This window comes from Battus philenor, unplaced genomic scaffold (genome assembly GCF_028537555.1).
Source record: "Battus philenor isolate CCGP_79_NKW_IND1 unplaced genomic scaffold, ilBatPhil1.0.hap1 SCAF_7, whole genome shotgun sequence".
Taxonomy (NCBI): domain Eukaryota; kingdom Metazoa; phylum Arthropoda; class Insecta; order Lepidoptera; family Papilionidae; genus Battus; species Battus philenor.
In genome coordinates this window covers 15464054-15475186 of record NW_027181737.1, presented here as the reverse complement: position 1 = coordinate 15475186, position 11133 = coordinate 15464054, and the positions used below count along the sequence as shown (strand labels likewise).

General features: G+C 35.9%; 1 protein-coding gene across 1 annotated transcript; it reads right to left on the bottom strand.

The window, feature by feature from the left end:
- Positions 1-1180: 1180 nt before the first annotated feature.
- On the bottom strand, positions 1181-10716 carry LOC137931079 (lebercilin-like protein). The gene is made up of 7 exons (XM_068774478.1): positions 10478-10716; positions 10102-10302; positions 8865-8929; positions 6903-7094; positions 5346-5565; positions 3973-4128; positions 1181-2128 (listed from the first exon to the last, which is right to left on the bottom strand). The coding sequence occupies exons 1-7, from the start codon at positions 10526-10528 to the stop codon at positions 1181-1183; spliced, it is 1833 nt and encodes a 610-aa protein (XP_068630579.1). The 5' UTR covers positions 10529-10716.
- Positions 10717-11133: the final 417 nt, after the last annotated feature.

Below are 11133 nucleotides of genomic sequence, written 5' to 3'. Positions count from 1 at the left end.
TATAGAAATATCTTTGGCATAACATTGCATTTTACAATCACATTTTACTTTTGAATTTATTAAATGCGCTATCCATATCAAAATCAATAATAATAAGTTTAATTATTTTTACATGTATATTTAGTAAGCCCTCTTATAACATACTTTATTTCACCTGTTTCCCCCCCTATAACGCGGGATTTTCCACTATTTCTATACCGAGAAATTAAGTGACTTTTGCATATAACAATCATCAGTGCCAATTGTGTTATATACTAATAAATATATTCAAGCCCTCTTTAGAACGCGAATAGTTTGTACATGACGCGTTATACGGGGTCACGTTAGCTCATCACGTGAAAACTAAAGACGTTTTTATATCGCGAATCTACCGTGTTATAGGAGGGATTGTTGATTAACATGAAACTAAATTACATGATCAAATTTCCGGTTTTGAAATAACGTATTTTTGGTTTGCGGGTACAACAAATAGATGGCAGCAGTATAGAAAGATTTTTTTCAGGTTACCCACATTTTAGTAAACTCTCATAATCACACTCTGAAAACTCTCTAGTATAAAGAACTGCCACGCCATATTTACATCATTACTTCAAAAACACATTTACGTGAAAAGCATATTTTCACAATGTATATTTCTACCTACTGTTGCCTTCGACGCCTAGAAATTTACAGTGCTACCTTTGTACCGTGCTTTCGACCGCACCGTTCCGCCATGCTCTTTTATTCCTCGCCCCCTCACCTCACCCTGCTTACCGAAAGCGCGGTACAGCGGTTACGGTAATACTATAATAGAAAATCTGTAATAATAGCTTCTTACAATGAGTATAACAAACACGTTCACGCTGTCGATATAAAAATAGGCTCATTTTCGAGAAAAAATTTTGAATGCTTCCATATTTCTTAAAAAATTTTTAGAAGTTTATGACAAAATTATTAACGGTGTATTACGTAAAAATTATTCATTTAGCTGTGGATTTCGTCGAATATACCTACAACATATTTATTTTCCGAGATATATAGTTTTTAAACTATCAATATAAATATATCTATATATTGTCAAAATTTTTAGCAACGTAGAATATATTAATTCAATCTTGTGATTATTATTATATAAAATCAATTTAATAAGATTATTAGAGACCTTCACGCTTTTTAAAATGCTTCAAGCGTGAGCCATTTGTCATTTCTTTCCAAGTAAATCGTCTAACAAATCCTGATTGGTCAAATTAGAATCACCGAGGAGATTTGTCCTGGATTCGATTCTCGGATTCTTTCGTCCGGACACAGATCGTTTTCTTGCAACAGGTGCAGCGTCTATAACCTGATTTGTCAAAATCTTGAAGTTGTTATTCAATTCAGTCAATGCTTCATCCGGAATTTCCCCGTTAGAGTTTACAAGATCGTTTATCTTATCGACAGCAAAAAGCTGTTGCACCAGCTTATCACTCTCCAGCTTTGTATTGTTAAACTGTTTGATATGCTTGTCTATTACTCTACTGCTTTTCTCCAAGTCCTGCATAATATCCTTGCAGTATGTTTCAATTGGTTTCCCTGGTGATTTCTTCTCTTTCCCACTCATCTCTCTTTTTGGTTTCCTTTCTACATCACCCGAAAAATCATGAATAGCTACACTATTAGTTTCTTCAACTGTGATTCTTTCATAGAACGAAACATTTGAATTCCTACGACCTCTTGATACAGGTCTTTCAACTTCTTCATCTATCTCTATCTGTTCTTCGATAGACTCTTCTGTGGACTTTCGCCTCATCGCGCTGTTTCTTCTTGATATAGGTTCATCGTTGTTTTTAATTTTCTTTAATAAATCCGCTTTAAGAACTTCCATTTTCTGTTGGATTTCGTCCGGAGAACAGTTTAAAAGTGGATTGTCTTCATCACCAATTGCCAAGTCAGCCATTCCTTCTTGAACAGTCTTGGAAATTTCTCCTACATCTTCAGAAACTTTGGAACTTTTCCTGTTTTGGTTGGGTGTTGATCGTGTACTTAGAGAATTGGTACGACTTCTAGCATACCGATTCATTGGTTCTGCTGATGAACTGGTTTCATCGTCGTTCGATAAAGCACTGCTTACGGAGCGGGAATTTTCGCATAGCTTCGTGAGGGCATCGACCTGAAATCGTCATACATGTATCTAGACATTGTTAGATGAGTTAAAAATACACAGAATATCTATTTCTTTATTGATTTACACACCAAATTTGCGATAAAAATACACGTACAAAAATATGTAACATAAATGATATATTTGACCATAGATGATAAAACAGGCGGTTTTAACGCTCGTGGCGATTTCTAACGGAAGACCTTTGGATGTAGATGAGAGGACTTGATAAAAGAAAACGCGTTTTAGGGCATATATAATAACGAAGTGATCTTTAACCATCTTTTTCAAGGCGGTTACTAGCATACAGCGACTTATTACTACTGGTAATGCATTCCATAGCCTCAGATATAGGTACTTCCTAAGAGATGAACGTATGGTAGGAACGCCCACTGAAAAGCACCTCCCACTAAAATCGCAACAATGACCGGTCCTGCTCTGTCCGCATCCAACTCACCGCGACCATAACTATGTCGGAGGTTCACCCACGCTATGCTCACTGGTTTGTGGTCACCATTCAAAAACCTTTCAGCCTCAATTTGAAAAATAAAAAGGTAACAAAATGTAATAAAGAAGATGAAAGATACTACTGTGATATAGACGTAAGTTAAAACAATAAAAATTTGAAATTAGAATGAAACAAAGTGTCATAAGTAAATAAATGTATAAACTGAAAGCTATAAAGTAGCAATCCAGGAGGAACGGTGAAGGATATGAATGGAAGATAAATATTTAATGGAATCAGGCATTATTTTGCGGAAGTCCATCCTAAGTAAGAAAAGGACCAATATTTGCGTGCGGCACAGAGTCACTCTGTGTTTGGCATTAATCGGTGTAACATAACTCCTGAAGATGCCCCGTGGAGAGGTAAAATACATGTTGAGCGATTTAACGGTGGCAGTCGTGTAATTCACATTGTTTGCCGATTGCGCATTTATTAGAGGGCTGGAAGGCGGTGCACTTTGTTGCACGACTACCACTGCATGTGCGGAAGTGGCTAAATATTGGTCCTTTTCTTACTTTGGAAGATGAATGACGGATAAAGAAGAACGAGTAAGAGATACTAAGAAGAATATAAGAAAATTGAGATAATTAAAAACGAATGTGAATATAAATAATTAAGTAAAAATTGTCCTTGTAAAACCAATACAAGTTGTATGAGAGGTACCCAATAGCGGGGATCATGAAAAAACTTTTCGACCTCAACGGCCGCTGACTTCACGAGCGATTTGCTCCACTCACTGCCACTTCAGACGAGAAATTCTTCGAGATATGTCCATGACTTTGGGTCATTTAGGAAATCGCTCTCTCTATCGCTATATCCTATCAAATAATTAAGGATAAATAAATACATTTAAAAAACTTTTAAGTTAAACGGTTTTTTAAACGGTTTTATTTGATACCCATATTGTGGTGGTTGTGGAAAAATATGTACCTAGTCTGCCATATTAGAACGGCGTCCATCTTGAATTTTAAATTTTGACATAATCATCGTGTTTTACTAGTGTAGCCCTTTCATTTGATACCCATATTGAGGGGGTTAAGGAAAAATATGTAATCCGCCATTTTGTATCGGCGGCCATCTTAGATTTATAATGTTATTGATTTTATTATATTGTATTGTCATCTAAATTAAATGTGTGTACCAAATTTCAGATCAATCTGACAACGGGAAGGTGCTTAAATTTCAATTTCTAATTTTGACCCAAATAAATAAACAAATAAATTTCGTACGGGTCAAACTAAATAGAACCGTTTAATAAAAAAGATGAATGAGCTAGGTGAAAGAAATGTTTATTTGTTGGAAATGATATTTACTAATGAAGGTAGTATTGTAAGTCAAGGAATATTACATTGGTGCGTTCTTCGTTTGATCTCAACGTGTTTGTGTTTGCTTCTGGGGGTTTGTTCGCCTTGCTCATTGGCCGTGATAAATTCATGGCGGAGCTGCTCTTCACCGGAGACTTCACCACGCGACTGGCTGCGGTGCTAAGCATCTTCTCTTTCATCTTCAGAAGGAAACAAGAGATATTTTAAAGTTTTGTACATACGAACTATGTTCCACAGACGTTATCGTCTGTGCCTTTGTTTTTACATTTACTCTTAATATCTCTGAACTTCTTTTTGTTCGCGTTTTTACATGTTACAGTGTTTGAGTAAAAAAGTAAGTCTCCTAATCTTTTTTAACGACACCCTAACAATGTCCAGTTTTAAACATTACATGGTAATTCCATTTTTACCTTGTACAAATTTATTCTTTAAATGTCTGAGTGCCAGAGCTATTGGAACTTAAACCTGTTTTATGCGATATATGAAAAAACCTCCTACCATCAAATTGAAACATAATTGACCATGTCATCAAAATTATCAAGAAAATAGTAGATAGGTCTTTGTACACCTTTATTTAGATCAAACATACTGCTGTCCAAATGACATTTGCCTATTCTGAAAGTTCGAGGTGAAAACCTCTTTAATGTGGAGAATTTCCAGGTGAGTCACGGCTTAGGTCGCTACATACTACAATTTCACATAAATAGTAGACCGCCGAACTCTTACATCGTTTTGGTGAACGCTTCATGCAGTGACTAACCTAAAAGTCCCCCACAAGGGGATATTGACTTTGGCTGTCACTCATAGACAATACCCGCTTAGCATTCCGACAACGGGCGCTCGCGAGGACTGAACATCGACTCGGTCGGTTGCTATTGCCACAAAGACGCGTCTATGAAGTTCGTATAAGTGACCAAAGCGATTTTGAATCAGTTTACCAAAGATTTCAGACTAGGAAATATAATGTTTGACCCAGTTTACCAAAAAGTTCAGATTACTAAATATAATGGTTATACATTTTAGGAAATTTCTTGTTATTTACTAAGGCACTGAGATATTTACTTTTATTTTACCCCAACCTAAACCCGCCCCTTATAGAAAAATTTATTAATTTTATACAAAAAATAAACATAATTATCAAAAGAAGCAAATGATATTTGTTTTAACAGCTCCTAATAGATACTGGACTGTTTGTATTTCGTGCGACAGAGATAACGCTCTATGAAGCCGAAATTAGCCGATTGTCTCTTTCCAAAGGTCGATGTGCAATATTTATCGCCGGGTATTGTATAGAGTTTTATTGCTTAAAAGCTTTTACATCTATAACCTATCACCCTATATGCTACGTTAATCATTTGATGATCTTTTTAATTTAATATATTGGTGATGAACAAACCTCGATGATGGTGGAAAGTTTGTCAGCGTTACTTATCGCCATGTCCAAATCGTGTCGTGTGTCTTTGTGTTTGTTGATCTCACACTGAAGCCGGTGTTTGAAGTTCTTCGCTTCGAGCGCAATCCGCCGCTGCAGGGTGCTGATCGTCTCGTTCTGTTCTTGGACCTTCGCCGTCAGCTCAGCCACCTGCGACTGAAGCTTCTCGCGTTCCAGAAGGTTCCTAGATCACCCATACATTCTCAATATCTACATATCGATTATACAAATCGATACAAAGTTCGCCGAGATGAAACTTTAAAAAGATTTCAAAAATGCCGATATACGTACAATTATAATAAATAACATATATGTTTCAGCTGTGTGAAGCCCACAACTGGACAAAGATAAGATCTGTTGGAAGCTTCCAGTGTCTCCTAAAGACCTTAAAAAAGGGTGGACAATCTACGCTACTCTTGCCGGTTCGTGGTCTTTACTTTTGTTCCCCAAAATCCCAGCGGGCGCTTCTGGGCCATGGTGCATACTACAATTTTAAATTCCAATACTGGGCACTACCTGGTGACTTTTGTTAGCTAGTACGGAAAGTTAATCGACTTTCGGTGCAACAACCTATCAATTAACCACAGTGCTAATATCACGCTTTTCAAAAATATCTCTGACGTTACTGTACTTACTATAAATATTATAAAAATAATAACTACAAATATTATTAAAGAATACATTTACTATTTTATTTATAGAGTAAATGCACAATATTTTACATTAAACAAATTGTATAATATTTCTCTACACAATTTAGGCACAATAAAATATATACATATATATCTAAATTTAAAAATACGACACATCCTACATATGGAATTTTGTAGTTAAATTATTTCAAGCTTTAGCGGGTACAGTGAAGCGGGATGTTTGGCCCAAATGTCCATGGGGCAACGGGGATTCGCTGAATACCTGCATTATATAGGTTTAAGCTCAGAGAGTCCCTCGTGTACCTGCGACCCAGCGGTGGACCAGACCGTGGGGCACGCAATTACGAGCTGTCCCATATTTTCAAGAAAAAATTTAAAATTCATGATGAAAAAAAATATTGTTATAAAATATTAAATAGGGTAATAGATTTAAATAAAAAATGAACCAATATTAAATACAGTTGAGTAACATAAGAATCGTAAAATAATAAACAACACAGAAATAACGCCAAAAATTAAAAATTGTAAACTAAATTATGGTACTAAAAGAATGCGGCGAAGGTAAAGGGGCTATGTATGTAGGATTGTGAATCTTTCATTCAAAAGACTATATATAAGAATGTAAAGAATGAAAGCAGATATAGTGCGAAAGACGCCAGAAGAAAACGCTAACAAAAAAATAGTTAAGAATTATTTGAAACCAAAGTCCCTGTCATAGAATTAAGAGAGAAACGAGAAGGCCCTTAAAAAGGTGGCCATTAAAATAAAAGCTTCATCAGGTCCTAGGTGATAGAACAGAGAAGTTCATCAGCCCAAACTCCGTTACAATACCTAAGCACAAAAAAATAAACAATGTTAACACACTCACTTATCTTTAGTGAGCTCCAGCAGATGTTGATGCTCGTCGCGAAGCTGCTGCAGCTGCAGATCGCGCTCCTTGAGACGCATCGTCGTCTCCTTATGCTGCGCGCGCAGCTGTTTGTACCTCGTCTGCTGGACGCGCATCTCCTCGTTATGTGAATTCAACACCTGAGGCAGCTCCGCGTTTGAGTTCTCGTACCTGTTGAACATATATATATATACTTACACTAGCTGATCCCGCAAACGTTGTTTTGCAAAAAAAAAATTAAATTTTTAATTAACAAATAAAAAATAAGGGTTGATCGTAGAGGGGTGAAAATTTAGGGTTGTATGTATTTCTGTATGCTGTATCATAATAAAATAAAAACCAAAAAAATTGTCTAAAAAATAAAAAAAAAAAATTTAGAGGGTGGACCACCCTTATCACTTACGGGTATGGAAAATAGATAGTAGCCGATTCTCAGACCTACTGAATACGCATATAGAATTTGGTAAAAGTCGGTCGAGCCGTTTCAGAGGAGGTCAAGTTCGAACACCGTGACACGAGAATTTTATATATTAGATATATACATTAACATCTAAATGAATTTTAATTGCGTATCAAAACAATTTTTAGTGTCTCACATCAACTGTAACACAGTTACTAGTACAACTGCCAACATCGTCATCATTATAGCAGCCGATAAGCTACCAGTCATAAGGTTCCTCAAAAATCATAAAAAAACTATCATATAACATAAACATCGTAAAGAATAGATATTATATGTTAGTAGCTCGAAGAATTGCTCGTCTGAAATAGTAGTGACCGAAAGATTTTCGAGTGTCGACCACGAGGCGATAGACGCGGGGTGGGTAGAGCGCCCACTAGTGGGATCAATGACATAATTAAGGTTGCAGGAAGTCATTGAATGTGGGCAGCATAGGACCAGCCTTGCAGTGGTGAAAAGAAACCAATATCATTCGACATTGTCAGATATGTGTGCGGTGAGACTGTAGAAAATCATTAAGATGCACACGAGATATTTAAGAACAGATGGCTTGACGTCTGTCTTAAATATCTCGTGTGTGTGACCTCTCTCGTCCTCGCCTCTCAGTCAGGATATAACTAACACTTACCCGCCATCTTTAACCCTTAAATGCATCTTGTTGCCAAATGTATACATACCACGTTTCTTTTTTTTTTTAATTCGTGTGGTATGTGTTTCCGAACGCACGTCGACGACCATAGATAATAAATATATTGAGTTTCAAAAAAAAATTATGCAAGTTTTGGCGGCAAATCTATTTTTTTTAATAGATATTTGTAATTATTAAATACCTACCAGGAAACATTTTTTCCAGGCTGCAATAAGAAACCATGCATTTAAGGATTAACCCTAAATAACCTAGAGTTTCAATTTTGATACCAATATTTTAAACCGAATGTTCACATTACTATTAATTTTTTTATAGGTTGGCTGTACGTATATTACTGTTGTATAATTTTCTTTCCAACTAAATTTAAAAAAAAATCTATTTCTCCCTTCATCTAGACCCTCAAGCAAACACAGTAATATTAAAAAAAAACACTTTCGTAAATCAGGCCACTAAGGGTTAATACAATGTCTTTTAAAATTACTTGTAGAAATATAATATCACAGTGTTAAATAATACAAAGTGACAATAAAATTTTTGAAATGTATTCCCAAACTCTAATGTATTTAATGCAGTATTTCTATATTTAATACTGTATTTAAAGGTTGGAAATATCTACCATACTTTGAATACTGTGTTAAATACGTTTGTAAAAGTGATCACAAAAAAACTGAGTTTGTTGAGGGCGTTTACCAAATAAGAACGCGTTTGAAACTCTATAAACTTTAGGTTAAAGGAAGCCATTATAAGGAACCTCCATTTGATTCTGATTTCTAACAAAATTCCAAACTTCTAGCATGTTCTCGTTATAAATTTGCAAATAACATATCCTCACCTCTGCAAAGCAATTTCTTGCTTCTTTTGCATCGCTCGCAAGACACGATTCTCATTGCTGAGCTCCTGAAAGGAATGGTTAAGAATAAAGCATTTGTTTAAAATGTCACGAAGTGTTTTATTCATAGTTTATACAGGGTGATAGGTGTAAAAGCTTTAAAGGAGTGAATACAGGGGCAGCTTAACCTATAGTGCAAGGTGTGCAATGCACACGGACGCCGCCGTCTCAAGGGGCGGACAGCTAAAAACATCGTCTTGGAATCTATCGCGGTTCCCCGCTTAGTTTCGCAACAGAGATGTGCTACAGGCATAAAAACAATGAGTGTTATTCTGCCGTCATAAGAAGAAAGACCGTAACTAATACCATACTGTAAGCTATACCTACCTATAAAACAGCTTGTTGGAATTTGAAAAAAGTTTCTTGTTACGACGGCAAAGTTAATAATTAGTGCTGCGGGGGGGTCAGGCCTAAAGGGCGCCAGGGTATCATTGCACACCAATATAATTTCAGAATAATTACTATATACGAGTGATTGTAAATAGACGTAAAAGCTACAAAGAATTTTGCTTAATGTGCAATATATCAACCGATTTAAGACTATACACGATAACCAATCACCCTGTACACAGATTCGGATCATAAGTTCTCACATAAATATTAACTAAGAAAAGGACCAATATTTATTTAAGCTAAATAATAACTAAGAAAAATAAAAAAAAAATTAGAAAGTGAGAAAAGGACCAAAATAATATAATTGGTCCTTTTCTTACTTAGGATGGACTTCCGCAAGGTAACGCCTGATTCCATTAAATAAAAATATTAACCCTTTCCTTACCGCAGCCCACTCCGCCAAAGTGACTATTAAACCGAGCAGCGCGCCACGAATTGTGCACATTGCATGGCGGTAATATGTTCAAATTTTCTCATTTGTGTTACATATTTAAAGATTTTACTGGTATATTAATTAAAAATGGAAGTAAGAATAACTCATAGTAATTTATTTGGCTGTGATAAATCTTTAAACAGAGATCTATACAAGACCACATTACAAGGTGGAAGCCAGCAACTCCGGCGCTGGTAACGAAAGGGTTAATCAAATTCGAATTTCGAACGTTTTAAAAATAGAACTACATTGAATTTAATCTTTGTCTCGTCTTGTAATAGTTAAATTAAAAATCGTTCCCAAAATTTAGACTACAAAAGGTTTATATCAATGTCTTATGTCAACGATAGATACCTGCAAATGGTAGTGTGCATCAGCGAGTTGATTCTGCAACTGCTTGACCCGATGAGTTTTCGCTGACAGGACGCGCTGGGTCACGTAGCGATCTCCCTTGCCCAACGAGTGGCTGGACATGTCCACGCCCACTGGCACCATTCGCTTCCTCTTACTCAGGAGGTTGAGGCGGGAGTTACTGCTATACACGCTCTCCACGGACTCCTTCCTGCAAATGCACTAACCTCTTCCTCATACCGTATCTGTTACTAGCATAATTAAATTTTCATGGTTTCTAGTTATAGCACACATATTCTTATCAAGCCAGCGGTTCTCCATTAAAATATCTAGAAAGCCTTGCTTTAAAGATAATAATAGCTGACAGATATTACATGACTAACCTTATTTCCTTCTTTTTATCTTCTTGCAGAAGTGTCAACACTGACATCCTTTTAATCCGCAATCAAAAATTACATTTTCTATATAAAAATATAAATATACGCTCGAACGTTGAGCTAACAAATTAATATTTTTTAGACCAGGTGTTGTGAAAAACCCGTTGTCATAACAACTGATAATATTTCTGACAATCGATTGATTTCTTTTTAAATGTCAGAAACGTCAAAATGTTTGACATGTTAGATATTTTAATTTTCACAATCGCATAATATAGTTCGATTAGCTTTAAGCGTTTTCATGCAGCGCTCTGTTGGTTATATTTTTTTGTAACAAAAATGCAAAAATGTTTCACTTACTTTTGTAAGGATACAAAGACGCCTTGTAACACTTCTGTAAAAATTCATGACGCATACATACTTCTCTCGTTATGCGGCAAAAGTGCAAATAGGCACTGTCACGCTTCACTTGGTTTGTAATAAAATTTAAGAACGCGATGACACACTACTCTTACTTTTTAACCAAAGATTAGTAGACACGCTACCACACAAATCTTATTTTGTGTCAAAAATGCGAAGACACGCTGTTACATTACTCTTACCTTGTCTCAAAAATGCGAAGACACGCTGTCACACTACTCCAGCTTTGTGCCAAATA

Excerpts from the sequence above, each read along its gene's own strand:
- LOC137931079 (XM_068774478.1), bottom strand. The coding sequence starts at position 10,528 with ATGTCAGTGTTGACACTTCTGCAAGAAGATAAAAAGAAGGAAATAAGG. Across the intron at positions 8,930-10,101 it reads ATGCACACTACCATTTGCAG|GAGCTCAGCAATGAGAATCG; the intron begins GTATCTATCGTT and ends CATTCCTTTCAG. Across the intron at positions 4,129-5,345 it reads AACTTTCCACCATCATCGAG|ATGAAAGAGAAGATGCTTAG; the intron begins GTTTGTTCATCA and ends TTCCTTCTGAAG.